At 37.4% G+C, this 18,114-nt stretch overlaps 1 protein-coding gene across 2 annotated transcripts in view; it reads left to right on the plus strand.

Annotated features, from left to right (window-relative positions):
• CHD1 (chromodomain helicase DNA binding protein 1) overlaps window positions 1-18,114 on the plus strand; it is an 82,699-nt gene that overhangs the window by 61,472 nt on the left and 3,113 nt on the right. For both annotated transcript variants that reach the window (XM_063295394.1, XM_063295393.1), the window contains exons 21-34: window positions 843-939; window positions 1,025-1,120; window positions 2,257-2,433; window positions 2,559-2,719; window positions 3,313-3,354; window positions 5,255-5,385; window positions 6,973-7,111; window positions 7,526-7,676; window positions 8,523-8,645; window positions 8,955-9,092; window positions 13,932-14,189; window positions 14,698-14,838; window positions 17,116-17,294; window positions 17,655-17,751. In XM_063295394.1, coding sequence (XP_063151464.1) covers window positions 843-939; window positions 1,025-1,120; window positions 2,257-2,433; window positions 2,559-2,719; window positions 3,313-3,354; window positions 5,255-5,385; window positions 6,973-7,111; window positions 7,526-7,676; window positions 8,523-8,645; window positions 8,955-9,092; window positions 13,932-14,189; window positions 14,698-14,838; window positions 17,116-17,294; window positions 17,655-17,751 — 1,930 coding nt within the window. The remainder of the gene's footprint in view (window positions 1-842; window positions 940-1,024; window positions 1,121-2,256; window positions 2,434-2,558; window positions 2,720-3,312; window positions 3,355-5,254; window positions 5,386-6,972; window positions 7,112-7,525; window positions 7,677-8,522; window positions 8,646-8,954; window positions 9,093-13,931; window positions 14,190-14,697; window positions 14,839-17,115; window positions 17,295-17,654; window positions 17,752-18,114) is intronic.

Raw genomic sequence — 18,114 nt, forward strand, 5'->3', positions numbered from 1 at the left:
AAGGAAAAAAAAATACATTAAAATAATAAAATATTCTACATGGGTTCAACAGCTGCCCTTTCCCAAGGCCTAGGAGAATAGCCAGATTTTAAATGACTTACTGAACATCAGGGGGAAGCCATATGGATTTCTGGTGTTCCAGAGTTTTGGTACTGTGACTGAAAAGGCAGGCTTCCTAGGTCCCAATAGGTGGCATTGTTTAATTGAGAAGACCTGTTGCTCACCCACTTTTCCTGAACTTACTGAGCGGGCAGATACTATTGGAAATAGGAGTCCTTCCAATAAACCGATGCCTAGGCCATGAAAGGTTGTATGAGTGGTAGCCAGCACCTTGAATTACACTGGAACCAAATGACAACCAGTGCAGCTTGCAGAGCAGTGGTGGTACAGTAAGCATACTATCCATCCTTATAACTGCCTATGTTGCCATGTTCTGGACCAGCTATAGCTTCTAAGTGGTCTTCAGGAGCAGCCCCGTGTGGAGTGCATTGCAATAGGCCATTTGTGAAGTGACTGGAGCATGAATTACCATCTGGAGGGCTTCCTGATTCAGAATGGGCATAATCGCTACACTAGATAATATGTGATGTCCCTCCTTGCCAAAACCACCACCTGCTTTTTGAGGAGAAGCTGTGAGTCCAAAATGACTCCCAGATTGCCATCCTATCCAAAACTAAGGATGAAATATCCACAGATCCAGGGAGCCCAAATAACAAGAATCACTCAGTCTTGTCAGGACTGAGCCTGAATCTATTCCTCAACAGGATTACATGAATGGCATGGGTTGAAATGTCTAATTGAGTATCACCAGCATTCCTTAAAACTATTTGCGTCATTTTCAGTTCTACTCCTTTTAACAAAGAGGAACTGTCAGCTATTCTAAAGTTTGGTGCTGAGGAACTTTTCAAGGAACCAGAAGGGGAAGAACAGGAACCACAGGTACAGGCAAATTAACTCCTTGCACTTTATTTACCTGTAATTCAAAACCAAAATTCAGTTGTATAGCTTTATTTCATGTTTTTAGGAAATGGACATAGATGAAATATTGAAGAGAGCTGAAACACGGGAAAATGAAACTGGACCATTAAGTGTGGGAGATGAATTGCTTTCTCAGTTTAAGGTATTAACATGCATGTTTACTTGGAAATAAGTGTTTCTAAACTTGATGGTATTCATTTCCACATAAGCATACATAGGGCTCTATTTTAAATTAGTTTAGCCTTCAGTTCCATTATGTCAGAACTTCTAACATAGAGGAATAGAAATAATTGAAGCACATTTGGTCAAATGTGTGCATGTATCACAATTAAATGAATTGGTTTCTTTTCAGTATTTTATTGGCTTGAGTTTTGTACAATACAGGTAGTCCTCACTTACTGACCACTTGTTCAGTGACCAATTGAAGTGCTGAAGAAAGAGATTCATGACCAATCCTCAAAGTTGTGGCTGTTGTAGCATCCCCATGATCATGTGATCTTGATTTGGGTGCTTGGCAACTGGCACACATTTACAGCGGTCACATGATCACCATTTGCGATCTTCGCAGCCAGCTTCCAACAAGCAGTCAGTGGGGAAGCCGGCAGGAAGTCCCAAGTTGCTGTCACATGATATTACGCTTAACAACTACAGGTGATTCACTTAATGACCACAGCCAGAACTGACGTCTTAAGTCACACGGTCACATGACATTTCACTTTACAATTGCGTTGCTTAGTGACAGAGTTGTGGTTCTCAGTTGTGGTTGGTAAGTGAGGACTACCTCTACTAGTCATATAAAAACTCTCGTTCTTCACAATTGTCAATCTAAATTGTTTAAAAGAAACATCCAGCTTTTTGTTCTCCCGCAACACTATCCAAATGTCCATATAATCTATTTGAGAGACTTCCTACAACTTTATAGATTTTGAAGTTATATGGAAGCTACAACAAAGGAAAAAAAATCACCCCCCTCCCTTTCTGAGAAGCAGTTCTGTCAACAGTTCTTCGCTAGATTCCACTTCTTTCTTAACTTACAAATTAGGATATTTGGCCATTAGGGAAAACTAAGGGAAAATAGGAATAACTGGTTATGAGTTATTTGTGTTCTTGCTAATTCTGGTTTTGGGGGGTTTATTGATTTGTCATCTGTAAAAATCCAGATAATATTTTAAACAAGGGTTTATTTGATAATTTATGCACATATTGTTTCTTACGATAAATATACAACTAAGAGAGTGTACATTTGTAATTACGTCTGATGAAACAATATTTTCACAGGTGGCCAATTTCTCCAATATGGATGAAGATGACATTGAATTGGAGCCTGAACAAAATTCAAGAAACTGGGAAGAAATAATTCCAGAGGTCCAGAGACGAAGATTAGAAGAAGAAGAAAGACAAAAGGAACTGGAAGAAATTTATATGCTTCCAAGAATGAGAAACTGTGCAAAACAAGTAAGCTTGACTTTTGAAAAGGGTTCACCTTTTCATTATCTTTTGTTTTAGAACAAATTCTATTTGAAATGCCGAAATTTAAGATTGAATTTGAGCACCCCTGTACTTTTTTAAAAAAAAAATAGATAAGTTTTAATGGAAACGAAGGAAGACGTTGTAGGAATAGAAGATATTCTGGATCAGATAGTGATTCTGTCTCGGAAAGAAAACGACCAAAAAAACGTGGAAGACCACGGACCATTCCACGGGAAAACATCAAAGGATTTAGTGATGCAGAGATTCGCAGGTAAGAAATACAACATCATCATAATAGCAATAATAATAATGTCTATTATCCTAATGTATTTCAGTTGAAAAAATAAACATGCTCCCGTAGTATATGTGCTTTAAATCATATATGTCTGAAAGTGGCATTTTTTTTCATTTGTAAAAGTAAAAATTTCTAATATATTAAAATTCATAGGTTTTTATTAAGTTGGAAGTTAAAGAGCATGGTTACATGCTTCTGTAAATTCAAATAGCAGTGGAAATTAATTAGATTTTGGATATATTTTAAATATATATCCTATATTTATCTTTCCTATTTTTCAGATTGTGAAATGACTCAAACTGTAAATCAGTAAATAATCCCATGTTCTGTTAATTTTTACTGTCTTGTGTAAAGATGGTGTAAAGTATCTGATACTATTTTTATTTATGCACATCACTTTTTCTAATATACTTCCTATGAGCTCTTTCTGTGAGACATTCATTTCTAATTCGTCATTATTCACAAAGATTCCTAAATATTTTTCTTTTTTCCAATGTCTTCTTATGTTATTGCTTTATTTTAAAGCAAGACTAATTTTTTCACTTAATTTATCAAATTGTTTTTCTTAGGTTTATCAAGAGTTACAAGAAATTTGGGGGGCCTCTTGAAAGGTAAACATAAGTGGAATTTCTGTTTTAAGTATAGTGAAATATTCCAATCTACTTAAAAACAAACAAAAGGAGAGTATACTGTTCTGTGCATGTAACCAGAATTCTAGTAGCATTTACTTACTCCTGCAACAAGGATTTTGCTTTTCTTTTAAATTCAGTAAATAGAACTGTCCAATTTAGATAAGAAAATAATAAGAAAAAAATGTGAATATAAAACCAGAGATGTGAAGGCTTAGAAAACAATAAGCCACCCCCTCACACACAAAAAGATCAGGGATATTTTTTCCTCTTCCCCCTCAGTGAAAATGTTTGCAAATAATCAAGGAAAAGGACTCTCACAAATGAAATATTTTCTTTTAGAATAATAATGCAGTGAGACAGAATACTTGTATACTGCTGTGCTTTGCCTCCAAATTATTTTCGAGTAACTGGTAATAACAAGACTCTCTTTCTGCAGTATCAGAGCACTATAGTTCCTGTGCCCAGAGGATTAATGTGTAAAAAAGTAGAGAAATATGCCTCAGTTGAAGCAAACATGTAGTTGTCAGAAGCTTTAAAAGGATGAAAATGAAGTGGGCACAATAAGTTCATAAAATAAGACGGAATAGTCAGCGTGGAAGAATGTAAAGCACAATACAGTGATTTATTAAGTTGATTATTTCTTCTGTCTTTCATTTTAATTTTATCAATTTATCAAGCTAACAGAATTAAGAGAGCCTAGGTTTTTTAGTTCTGCAGATTAGTAAGTATCATCTGATTAAATTATACTTTTGCATTTAATAAATGTTTAAATAATGTATTGCGTTTTTAAACTATATCAGTAACATTTTAGAACAAAACTTGTAAATTTCAGTTTAATCTGTAAAAGTCTACATTTGCAAAAAGCTAAATAATACAGGGTAATAGGTAAAGGTTTCCCTTGACATTAAGTCCAGTCGTGTCCGACTCTAGGGGGCGGTGCTCATCTCCGTTTCAAAGCCAAAGAACCGGCGTTTGTCCGTAGACACTTCCGTGGTCATGTGGCCAGCATGAAACTAAAATGAAAAAGCAGACAACACTAAAAATAAGGAAAAGAGAAAAACTAATACAATGCAGTTAGAATGTAAACGCTTCACTACTTTGCTATTGTATCAAATAGTAATATTATATTTATACAAATTGTTATAATTTAATTTTTAAATAATTTAAAATTAGACCATGTGGAAAGCCAATTCAAAGGCTAAGAGTTGACAGACTTCCTTGTACGAAACTTTGTAGCCTGATACACATACATCCTGCTGAAAAATGATTTTGATATCTTGATCAAGGTTTCTAGGAGAGGGGGAAGGTTTGTCCTTCCTTCCCAACTCTCCAACTTAAAATTAGTTTTCACTGATAGTGGTGTTGTTGAAACAAGTCGTTTGAAGGACTTGCTGAGAGTAAGAGAATAGCAACAAGGCTCCTATTCTTTGTAGAAATTCAGTTCCAGATTGCTACTCTTATACTTCAATAAGTTCTGGAAAATTAGTAATCTTTCCCATTGAACAGCTGAATTATAGGGAAAGCAGGCAGGATTCCCAACAGTTCTATGGATTGGCTGCATTCAGCTATTCACCTGTGGCTTACAGTAGAGCCACCACTGCCAGAACATGTAGACTAGAAATAATCTGGTACAGCAGGATGAGTGATCAGCTGCAACCACTACTTGTATCCTTGGTAGTATTCCCCATCCACTGCCCACTCTATTGGCTATCAGAGATGGAGGTACTACCAGCAGTTATTACTGAGGCTGGATTGATTGCCTTTCCTTCCTTATTAAAAGCTTTATTGAAATGCCTAGCATGTATGGTTTTCCAGTTCTCTTTTATGAAGTAGAAGTTTGGTACATGGAAACTAGAATTGTAATGTTAATCTGTTACAGATTAGATGCCATAGCTAGAGATGCTGAATTAGTGGATAAATCTGAGATAGATCTCAGGCGGCTTGGAGAGCTTGTACATAATGGATGCTTCAAAGCTTTGAAAGACAACTCATCTGGACAAGAAAGAACAGGTACAGAGTGCTTGGTCATGCCCTTGAGGTTATGAACAGGTTATTACTGATTTGGCTGATAGCAGTTTCCCAATTGTTGTAATGCTTCCTCCTGCTGCTGTTTCAAGATATATTTGCACCTGCCCAGAATAGTATGTTTGTTGCCTTAGTACATTGCAGGGAAGAATCTGGATTATTCACAAAGATAACAAGTTGCAAACTAGTTCTAATGTGAATGGGAGACAGGATAGACCATTTTCAGTAACTCCCATTCCTTGGCTCCTTTTAACTAATGCTAGATCTGCCTGCTGATGAATTTCTGGAATATTATATTAACTTATCTGTTGGGATAATTTCTCATTATGCATAATAAAACTTACTGTTGTAATAAACTAAGAATGGATCTGCCTCTATTAAAGTAGAGAACAAAAAATATAGTGTCATAAAGGAAGTCGTCGAGTTACAATGGCAGTTGGGACCAGAATTTCCATTGCTAAGCAATGCAGTTGTAAAGCATGACATCATGTGACCACATCACTTAGTGACAGCAATCCCAGCACTCCCCATTGAGTTAACCCCACTGGTCGTTAACTGAGGATCCACCCTGACCCAAGCCATTCCCTGCTTGGTCTGTCCCAGCCCTGAGCCTCAGTTCTTCCAAGATAAGGAACTGTCTCCCTTTCAACTCCCCCCAACCGCCTATTCCCCCCCCCCCCGCATCTCTGCCCTTTTGGCTACCCTGTACCCTGCCTTGTAGAGTGGCAAGCAATCCCAGAACCTCATGGCTTGGTGGCTGCTTGCCACACTGTGACACAGGGACTGCAAGAAACCCCTGAACTGCAGCATGAAGCCGCAGCTGGCCCAAGAAGCCACAGCTGCCCTCACCACCCTGCACTCCGAGGCCCCTGCTGCTCTGAACTCTGTCACACCAGCTGACCTTCACCATCTTCTTGCTCCTGCTGCTGATGAGGAAACTGCCGTGCACAACCTTGGGAAGAAGGCCTTGCGTGGCCAGCAGCTACCTCACAAAGGGCCAGGCCAGTCGTGATTGGTCAGCAGCGGGAGCAAGAAGACAGCAAAGGTCAGTTGGGTACGGTGGAGTGCAGGAGGCTAAAAGGGCAGAGATGTGGGGAGGTAGGCAGGTGGGGGATTTCAAATGCTCTGCAGTCGTAAGTGCGGGCAGGCTACCAAGCACCCGAATTTTGATCATGTGACTAGAGGGGCACTGCAACAGGTGTAACTTCAGGGACTGGGCATAAGTACCATTTTTTCAGTGCTGCTGTAACTTTGAATGATTGCTGAACAAATGGTCATAACTCGAGGACTGCATGTACACTTAATGTTACCAGTATTAGGTACTGTGGTAAGATTTTATATTCATGATTGCTGTTTCTGTTGTTTTACCTGATACTTTTAACCCAGTCAGCATTCCCAGTTGCTTTGATTGTATCTAGGACATCATTGGTTTGTTTTTGAGACACATTCCTTTTGGTGATTTTGTATTGAACTGTAGTGCATCTTGTTTTTTCGTGTTTTGGAATATATATATATAGAGAGAGAGAGAGAGAGTCAGTCTAATACTTTCCTTTGTTGCATTCTTAATTTAAGGAGGTAGACTTGGAAAAGTTAAAGGCCCAACATTCCGAATATCAGGGGTACAAGTAAATGCAAAATTGGTCATCTCACATGAAGAGGAGCTGGCACCATTGCATAAATCCATTCCTTCAGATCCAGAGGAAAGAAAAAGGTCTGTCTGTACTTGTTTCCTTAAGTAGAAACTCTGACATTCCTATGATTAAGGAATTCAAGTGATTTCATTCGCACAAAGCAATTGCTGCTTTATCATGGCTGATTTCTGAACTAGCTTCTGATCCCTTCCTGAGCTTGCTGATCCTATTGCAAATCTGGTGACACCATTAAAGTGACTGTGGTTATAATGATTAATGTATTTCACTGCACCCAAAGAGCCTCGTGTTAAAATCTTCAATGATCAGAGGCCATTCATCACCTATCCGTTTTCACAGCCCTGTTGTTAAGATAAAATGGAGGAGCAAGTTTAAAATGATAATAAATATTTAATTAAACACTGTTCTTTTTGTTTTTTATTGCTTACGGTCTATTCTTAGACAATTCTTCTGAAGCATACTCACTTTTTGTTTAGATACACTATTCCTTGTCACACTAAGGCTGCTCATTTTGATATGGATTGGGGCAAGGAAGATGATTCCAACCTTCTAATAGGCATTTATGAATATGGATACGGTAGCTGGGAAATGATAAAAATGGACCCAGATCTCAACTTGACACACAAGGCAAGTCCCTTTTTCTATTCATTGAACATAATGTTGCTTGAAAGATCAAAGCTGTTTCTTTAGTGGAGTATTCATAATGACTTTAGGTGCCATGATATCTTAGTTAATTTATTTTGTATTTTATATTTTTACTACTTCCGTGATCTCGACAGAAAAAAAAGGAAAACATTCTTTTATAGGGGCCCTTTATCTTCTTTACTGCCTTTTAATTATCAAAAGATCTCAAAAACATCAAAATATATTTGAGGTAATGTTAAAAAATAGCAATTCTTATTATTACTGACTTTATGAAGAACCTGTCCTCAGCAGTGCCATGTAGCAGATTCAGCACAAGTGCATACGAGAAAGTGCCGCAAATCGTATGTACATTTTGCTCCTATGGTAGCAGTGTAATGTATTACTTATAAGAGTAAATAGCAACTGATATGAAATTCCTTAAGATTCAGCTTCATCTGTACATCTGAGGTTTTATTTCTTGGTCATGCTAGAGTGTTTGTATGTGCATATGTATTGCAGTATATAGATAGATGTAGGGATGGTAGGAAGTTAAATAGCTTAAAACATTCCCCTTTAGTGTGAACAAGAAAGAGAGCCTAAAATGGATTATGCAAACCAATCCAGAAAACTTCAAGACCTTGACTTTTGAAATAATTTTACTGGTTAGGGACGTACTGTACATTTATATTGTGAGCCTCCCAGAGTCAGTTTGGAGTCAGGTGGCATCAGATTTGAGTCAGATAAATAAATACATAGATCTATAATGTATTTTCCATTTAGCCTTTATCTCTCTATCATTACATTGATACTGATATATTTTGAAGAAAACATTTTAAATTGCACCTTCAGATTCTACCAGATGACCCAGATAAGAAACCCCAAGCCAAGCAGTTGCAGACCCGTGCAGACTACCTCATAAAATTATTGAATAAGGACCTTGCAAGAAAAGAAGCACAAAGACTTTCTGGAGCAGTAAGTTAATTTTGTGGCCAGCAAGAAGATAACATTGCAGTATGCTGAACTTTCATCTTATATAGATGTAATATATCTGTCTACATTTTCTCCATTTTGAAATTAACTGTATATTAACTGTCCACATACAGGTAGGTTAAGTCAGGATTCTCCAGAAAGAAATTGTTTATGTTTGCTTATTCATTAGTTCTGGGTATGTTTCTTGTTATTTCTGAAATTTAAAATACAAAACTCATTGATTTTTAGTAAGAATAAGACGTTTAAAAATAAGTTCCTTTCTGATACTCAGAATGCTTTTCTGATGTCCAGGGAGGTTCAAAGAGAAGAAAGATAAGAACTAAAAAGAGCAAGACCATAAAAGCAATAAAAATGAAAGAGGAGCTAAAGAGTGACACATCGCCACCTCCTTCAGATAAGTCTGATGAAGAGGAAGAAGAAGATAGCAAGGTGAGTATATTGGAAATTTTGTCTGCCAAATCGTTTCTTATTACTTGTTTTTAATTAACCAGTTTATTCACTCTCCATATTGGAAAAAAGTGGTCTGAAACCGATAAAAAATCAGTTACCTAAATCACAGGTTCAGGATCTAAGTAAAATTTTCTGAGGTGATTGCTGGTGTATTTGTGTTTTTAGCTCTCTGATTTAAGGCAACCACTTGTAGAATGAAGTCAGAATAAAAGTGATCAAGCAAATAAGACTTTTTCTTCAACCTGTTTTATTGCATTAAATAAAATATGTCTCCTGTTAGAAGTTATTGCTAGGTAGCAATAGAAATTTGCATATATTTAGGATAACATTACATTCCTGTGGTTTTGAAAGTATTTATGAAGCACTCATATTGAAACCATTTAAAAATATGGATCTTAAGAACAAATTTTCTTTGTTCAAAAAAGAGCAAAGAATGGCAGGGTTTTTAAATGTCTTTTTACCTCAAAACTATAAAATTATTTAAAGTTTTCTGACCTAAGCATCAGAAACTGCCACCTTCCTAATCCCCAGTTCTCTGCTTGTTTTCCCTCCTGTAAAACATAACTCTTGGTGTTGTTTTTTTTTAGCAAATTGCAAAATAAGATTAACGCTTGTTTCTTAAAAAACTATGGACTGGGATTTTGACCCTAGAAGGGCCTTCTAACATGGCCTAGAATATAACAGTCTAGTAAAAATACTAAACATTAAAAGCGGAGAAATAGAAAACATGCAGTTAAGATTTCATTGTCTTAGTTAAGCAACAGGCTGTATGAAATTATATATAGATATAGACTTCTGAACAGAGGATGCGTTAAACTAGCCCCAGACGTGATGACGCAGCTAGCTTAAAGCCGAAAGGACGGCTAGCAGCCAACGGTGCTGGTGGTGAACAGCGAATCCGATGTTCTAAGGATCAACACACCATTGGAACTTGGAATGTAAGATCTATGAGCCAGGGCAAATTGGATGTGGTTATTGGTGAGATGTCAAGGTTAAAGATAGACATTCTGGGCATCAGTGAACTGAAATGGACTGGAATGGGCCACTTGACATCAAATGACCACCAGATCTACTACTGTGGACAAGAGGACCACAGAAGAAATGGAGTAGCCTTCATAATTAATAGTCAAGTGGCTAAAGCAGTGCTTGGATACAATCCAAAAAACGATAGAATGATCTCAATTCGAATTCAGGGCAAGCCATCTAACATCAAAGTGACCCAAATATACGCCCCAACCACAGATGCTGAAGAAGCTGAAGTAGAGCAGTTCTATGAGGATCTCCAGCAGCTACTGGACAACACGCCTAAAAGAGATGTCGTTCTCATCACAGGAGACTGGAATGCTAAGGTGGGCAGTCAAATGACACCTGGAATTACAGGTAAGCATGACCTTGGAGAACAAAACGAAGCAGGACATAGGCTGATAGACTTTTGCCAAGACAACTCACTCTGCATAACAAACACTGTCTTCCAACAACCTAAGAGATGGCTTTATACATGGACTTCACCAGATGGACAACACCGAAATCAGATTGACTACATCCTTTGCAGCCAAAGGTGGCGGACATCTATACAGTCGGTAAAAACAAGACCTGGAGCTGGCTGTAGTTCAGATCACGAACTTCTTCTTGCACAATTTAGGATCAGACTAAAGAGATTAGGGAAGACCCACAGATCACTAGATGTGAGCTCACTAATATTCCTAAGGAATATGCAGTGGAGGTGAAGAATCGATTTAAGGGACTGGACTTAGTAGATAGGGTCCCGGAAGAACTCTGGACAGAAGTTCGCAACATTGTTCAGGAGGCGGCAACAAAATACATCCCAAAGAAAGAGAAAACCAAGAAGGCAAAATGGCTGTCTGCTGAGACACTAGAAGTAGCCCAAGAAAGAAGGAAAGCAAAAGGCAACAGTGATAGTGCGAGATATGCCCAATTAAATGCAAAATTCCAGAGGTTAGCCAGAAGAGATAAGGAATTATTTTTAAACAAGCAATGCGTGGAAGTGGAAGAAGACAATAGAATAGGAAGGACAAGAGACCTCTTCCAGAAAATCAGAAACATTGGAGGTAAATTCCAGGCCAAAATGGGTATGATCAAAAACAAAGATGGCAAGGACCTAACAGAAGAAGAAGAGATCAAGAAAAGGTGGCAAGAATATACAGAAGACCTGAATAGGAAGGATAACAATATCGAGGATAGCTTTGACGGTGTGGTCAGTGAGCTAGAGCCAGACATCCTGAAGAGTGAGGTTGAATGGGCCTTAAGAAGCATTGCTAATAACAAGGCAGCAGGAGACGACGGCATCCCAGCTGAACTGTTCAAAATCTTGCAAGATGATGCTGTCAAGGTAACGCATGCTATATGCCAGCAAATTTGGAAAACACAAGAATGGCCATCAGGTTGGAAAAAATCAACTTATATCCCCATACCAAAAAAGGGAAACACTAAAGACTGTTCAAACTATCGAACAGTGGCACTCATTTCACATGCCAGTAAGGTAATGCTCAAGATCCTGCAAGGTAGACTTCAGCAATTCATGGAGCGAGAACTGCCAGATGTACAAGCTGGGTTTAGAAAAGGCAGAGGAACTAGGGACCAAATTGCTAATATCCGCTGGATAATGGAAAAAGCTAGGGAGTTTCAGAAAAACATCTATTTCTGTTTTATTGACTATTCTAAAGCCTTTGACTGTGTGGACCATAACAAATTGTGGCAAGTTCTTAGTGGTATGGGGATACCAAGTCATCTTGTCTGCCTCCTGAAGAATCTGTATAACGACCAAGCAGCAACAGTAAGAACAGACCACGGAACAACGGACTGGTTTAAGATTGGGAAAGGAGTACGGCAGGTCTGTATACTCTCACCCTACCTATTCAACTTGTACGCAGAACACATCGTGCGACATGCTGGGCTTGAGGAATCCAAGGCTGGAGTTAAAATCGCTGGAAGAAACATTAACGATCTCAGATATGCAGATGATGCCACTTTGATGGCTGAAAGCGAAGAGGAACTGAGGAGCCTTATGATGAAGGTGAAAGAAGAAAGTACAAAAGCTGGCTTGCAGCTAAACCTCAAAAAAACCAAGATTATGGCAACCAGCTTGATTGATAACTGGCAAATAGAGGGGGAAAATGTAGAAGCAGTGAAAGACTTTGTATTTCCAGGTGCGAAGATTACTGCAGATACTGACTGCAGTCAGGAAATCAGAAGACGCTTAATCCTTGGGAGAAGAGCAGTGACAAATCTCGATGAAATAGTTAAGAGCAGAGTCATCACACTGACAACAAAGGTCCACATAGTTAAAGCAATGGTGTTCCCCGTAGTAACATATGGCTGCGAGAGCTGGACCATAAGGAAGGCTGAGCGAAGGAAGATCAATGCTTTTGAACTGTGGTGTTGGAGGAAAATTCTGAGAGTGCCCTGGACTGCAAGAAGATCCAACCAGTCCATCCTCCAGGAAATAAAGCCAGACTGCTCACTTGAGGGAATGATATTAAAGGCAAAACTGAAATACTTTGGCCACATAATGAGAAGACAGGACACCCTGGAGAAGATGCTGATGCTAGGGAGAGTGGAAGGCAAAAGGAAGAGGGGCCCACCAAGGGCAAGATGGATGGATGATATTCTAGAGGTGATGGATTCGTCCCTGGGGGAGCTGGGGGTGTTGACGACCGACAGGAAGCTCTGGCATGGGCTGGTCCATGAAGTCAAGAAGAGTTGGAAGTGACTGAACGAATAAACAACAAGACTTCTGTTGCCTGTGTAAAAATGATTGAGGCTAATCTCTTTCAGGAGGACATTTCATAGACCATGTGTTACCATAGATGATAGCCTAGATCATGCTTTCACTCCTTTAGGTGATGGAATATAAAACCTGTGGTAGATAATCTTTCAGTTACTTCAAATATCCTGGCCTCAAACTGTTTTGGAACATGTTGAAAGCTAGTAATGTGACAAGTGTGGTATGATTTAAAAAGTGCAGAAAGAAAACATTGTGACTGTTCCATTTTGTCACCCTTGCAGCTTTTGAACTCTGCTAAACAGCAGTTTCACAAATAACACATTTATTTGTAATTTAGATTTACAAAAATCAAGGGTACCTATATTGGTCATAAAGGGAAACATGAATTCTATATTATGACAATCCCTTTATTGTCTGATTTAGAAAAATCACAAAATAGTGTGTAAGAAAGCTTGTGAGCTCTCTGTACCGCATCATCATCATCAGGAAAGATGATAAACAGAAAGAAGGGAGAAAAAGCTGGAGTAAACAATATGTTGTCATTTAATCACAGTATTAAGATAAAAACTAGAATGAAATCTTAGACACTCAGACCCTACCAGATGTTTTTATTTGTTTTGTTTACTTTTAGGTTACACTTAGGTTTTTTCCTGTGATTGCTAGGCTGAATAAAAAATGAGTAGTGATTAAACCACATTTTGAAATTATAAAATCAGCTGTTGCCTGAAAATATTTCTGTTCTTAAATGAAGTACAGGGTCTTTCATAATGGAAAATAGTAATAGAAATGAGCTAGTGGTAGAAAGATACTTTAAACATTGTTTCCTTCAACAGTAAGTAGAAACAATTTGAAAATTAGATTTAAATAAAAAAGAATGTCTTTTTTAAAAAAAATAAGCTCTTGCAATCAATAATTGTCAAGTGGAATAAAGTGGAAGAATGTTTCAGAACAAGTGACAAATTACTAAATAATACTATCATTTCCTACTATTTCTTATGCATACTACTTGTGCATTTATATGCCATCTGAACGTTTAGATTTTTCATTTTAGTGAGTATGTTTATATGTTCTAGGATGAAATGGTTTCACTGAAAAATCCAAATAAAAAGATAAAAACAGAGAAAGAAAATGAAGAAAATCTTGATTCAGACATTGCTTTGAAAAAGGAGGCTGACGAAAAAAGAGAAAATAAGGAAAATAAAAAGGAGCTAAAAAGGGAGAAAAAAGAAAAAGAAGATAAGAAGGAGATGAAAGAAAAAGATACGAAAGAAAAGAGGGAAAGTAAAGGAAAAGAATACAGCCACAAAGAAAAAGAAGTTAAAGAAGAAAAGGTAATTAAGCCCTATTAGATTGCCTGACCTCCCTTATAGACAGGGCTATATTCTTATTTCTTCTAGTATGCAAAGCTGACCAGCCTTTTTCAGGCATTCAAGTGTTGTGTCAGGAGCTTCACTCCAAAAAGTGTATGAGGCAGGAAGAACAGCCAAATTGGATTAAAATTAAGTAATGCTGATATTTAATAAGTTTTCCCTTTTCTTTCATAAAATACTGTAGTCTGGTTATAGCTTTTGGAACCTATTGACAAACCTATCCCATGTCAGAGTGAGTGGAATACTGTGTGCAAACTTGCAACTGAAGTTTTGCATCCCCATTCTATAATATGCTTCATTTGATTTGAGATTGTAAGCTGTGGTGTGTGTCCCCCCCCCCCCCAATTTCACTCTGGGTGAAATCTTGGCCGTTCAGGGTACTATAGAATAATAAAGCATATGTGAAATGTTGACTGTCCAATATATTTCATCCTTGGCAGCATTTTAGACTTTTTTTTTAATTTTGTAGACAAATGATTATAAATCTGACAGCAAAGACAAAATGAAGAAAGCCCCTTCAGCAGACACACCTGTTCATATAACAGCAAGTGGTGAACCAGTTCCTATATCAGAGGATTCAGAAGAGCTGGATCAGAAAACATTCAGTATAGTAAGATTATTTTCAGTTCTGTCAATGGAATAAATAATGCATTGTCTTTTGATCATACCACTTTGCTTGCCTTATTGTGAAATATAAAGTTAGGTAGGTAGGACTTTGGGCTCTGGCTGATTTCTGGAAAAGTGATATTTTGTCATTGGCAGCATCAACCAATATGGGAACATTGAGGAATGGAATTTTCTCAGCAGGAAATTTTGGTTGGGGCTTTGACATACCGTTGCCATCTCCTTGAAGTGTCCTTCTGGAAAAAGGCATTGCTGGGCAAGGTGTTGAGTGATTATGACAGAATATCTGCTGTTGTTTTTATTTGATAGATTTATATTCTGCTTTTCATACAGGAATTAGCATTTCTCCTATTTTTTTTGTACAACAACCACTTTGGGCTGAGAGAGAGTGACTGGTACCCAGTAAGCTTCCATAACTGAAATTGGACTACAAACTTGATCCCCCTGCCATTCCTAGTCCAACACCTTAACTGTTAGATCTTCCCTTAGGAAGGTGGCTGTTGTAGTACTGAATGTTATATTATTCTACTGCCATTTTAACTGGCTGCTTGAGAGACTTCAATTCTATATACATTTACCTGGAATCGGTCCCATTAAACTTACTCCTGCTTACTTCTCAATAGCCATTTAATGGATGTGTGAATTGTATGTTATGTGAATTGCATACAAGTGATTTTTAACTAAAATTCCAAAAATATAATATGGTGCATTGGACATATGTGACTCCATATTTCTTTAGATGTATGGAACAAGTATATAATTAAAAGATCTGTTGCCATCTGCTGATACTATACAAGTTGAACACTCCTGAACTTCTATTTTGTTCTTCGTAAATTCTAAATAATTGCAAAGTGGGCTTTATAGATGGGTTAAAGTTTTGTTTTGTTTTGTTTTGTTTTGTTTTGTTTTGTTTTGTTTTGTTTTGTTTTGTTTTGTTTGGGGGTGAGGTCGTATGATTTTTTATTTATGCTGATGGAAGGAGCAAAATTAGATGAGGACAGGGAACCACACACGTCAACTTTTGGTAGAAAAGCAAAGCATAATTTTACTGAGTTACCACTTATCAAATATCCTGTTTCTGACAACGTATATTATGTCAAATATACATGGCCTACCCTGTGTGTTGGTTAAATAATGAAAAATGGAAAGTAACAGCACCTGGCTAAAAAGATTGTTTTCAGTCTCTGTCAAAGCATCAGTGATTTGAGATCCCAGGTTGGTCTGGCATGTGGCTGGTTCTTTCATGTGAGGAAATGTAAAATCCATTGTTGTTCACCTTTTGAGTAGTTACTGTATCTGATACCCCAGTGTCAGAATTGAAGGTTAGCATCAGTTAGCAGTTGTGAGATAGACTGCAGAGACTTGAGAAAAGTTAGAGAGTGTAAATATTCAATAGATTGCTCTGAAAATTTAAAATCCATGTCTCATGGATAAAGTTTTCTCAGCCTTATTAACTAATGGTTAGCACAAATCCATAAAAATGTATTTCAAGCAGCCTACTAATACCAAGAAAATGTGATACGAGGCTAGGAACAGAGAACTACGCAAGTTGTAATATTGCCTTTGGACATGTTTTATTGCCCTGAATAATAAATACATTGCCATGACCGGCAGTCATAAATGATCTACTTCAACTGTTGTTTTCACAGCAAGGCTAAATGAGGAATATCTTGACTAGGCACCTGAATAGAAGCTAGGAAAGTATGGATCTGAGCTCCGGTCACAATAGACCATCCAACTTATTAAAGATTATTAATTGGGCTTTTCTGAAGGTTAACCAGACCTCCACAAAGTATTAACATGGGATCCTAGTTCAGATCTCAAAACCATAGGAAGGCTGTAACTATTTGTCCCTTGCTATTTCAAAAGAATGGAGAGGGGGCTGCACTTAAAAAGAACATCTAGTTAATGACCCTATGACACTTTCTCCCATTCAAAATTTGCCCGTAAGCCTCAGATAATTGGGGAACCTTGATAGAGGTTGCAAATAGTAACATAGATATCTCCGGAATTTTGTTTGCTTTTTCCATTTCAGTAATGCTGATCTATTTGTGGTGTATGAAGTCATTTAAAGAGTTTTAAATATTGATTATTTTAATCTGATGTTTAATATAAAATTGAAAGTTAAATTACTTTGTAATAGAAAGCTTTCAATGTAAGAAAACAATGGTAAGCAGAATCATTCTGCTATAAATGTCAAAGTGCATATAAGTATCAACTTTTTTAGCAGAGTGTTGTTTGAATGTTTCACACTTTTTTACAGTGCAAAGAAAGAATGAGGCCTGTCAAAGCAGCACTGAAACAGCTGGATAGACCAGAGAAAGGTCTTTCAGAAAGGGAACAACTAGAACATACTAGACAGTGTCTCATAAAAATAGGAGACCATATAACTGAGTGTCTAAAAGAATACACAAATCCTGAACAAATTAAACAGTGGAGAAAGTAAGTAAATACATGGATCTACTGAGCTCTTAGTTGCTTTATCATCAAACAGTTTGTACGATTACCACTAGGTGGAGTTGCGCTCTATTAAATCTGTTATTGTGTTAAAGTAATATGTTGGAACAAAGTGTTCTCTGCCAGTTTAGAATGACTTTTCCTGTATTTTTGTGCAAATTATTCCATAATTAGTTATCTAATTCATTTTTATCTTGAACATGGCATAATTCATCTTTTAATAGCATCCAATAAATAAGGCAGTGTTGTACCATAGCAGTAATTCACTGGTAGTTGGGAAGTATAACCTATTAAAAGTGTTTCATGAGATTAAGATTCTGAAACATTTTTTTTCTTCAATTTTAGGAATTTGTGGATTTTTGTTTCCAAATTTACTGAATTTGATGCCAGAAAACTACACAAATTGTACAAACATGCAATTAAAAAACGCCAGGAAACACAGGTAAGGGTTTTTTTATTAAATATTTGCAAATACTAAATTCATATTACTTGTATTTATTTATTTATTAAACAAATTTATGTGGCCTCCCAACTCACACACAGTGACTCCGGGTGGCTTACAAAATTAAAATCCGCAATATAAAAACCAATCAACTCCCCCAACCCCACAGTGGCTACAACACAATCGGATCAGCCACTTGAGTGGCTCTGTCTCAACCTGGAGTCCCCAGGCTCCCTGACAGAACCACACTTCAGGGCCTTTCAAAAAAGCATCAGGGTGGAGCCAGTCTAATCTCCGGGGGAATGATGTTCCATAGAGAGGAAGCCACCATGGAGAAGGCCTTTTTTGTGGTCCCACTAAATG

The sequence above is a fragment of the Candoia aspera genome, chromosome 2 (genome assembly GCF_035149785.1).
Source record: "Candoia aspera isolate rCanAsp1 chromosome 2, rCanAsp1.hap2, whole genome shotgun sequence".
Lineage (NCBI taxonomy): Eukaryota > Metazoa > Chordata > Lepidosauria > Squamata > Boidae > Candoia > Candoia aspera.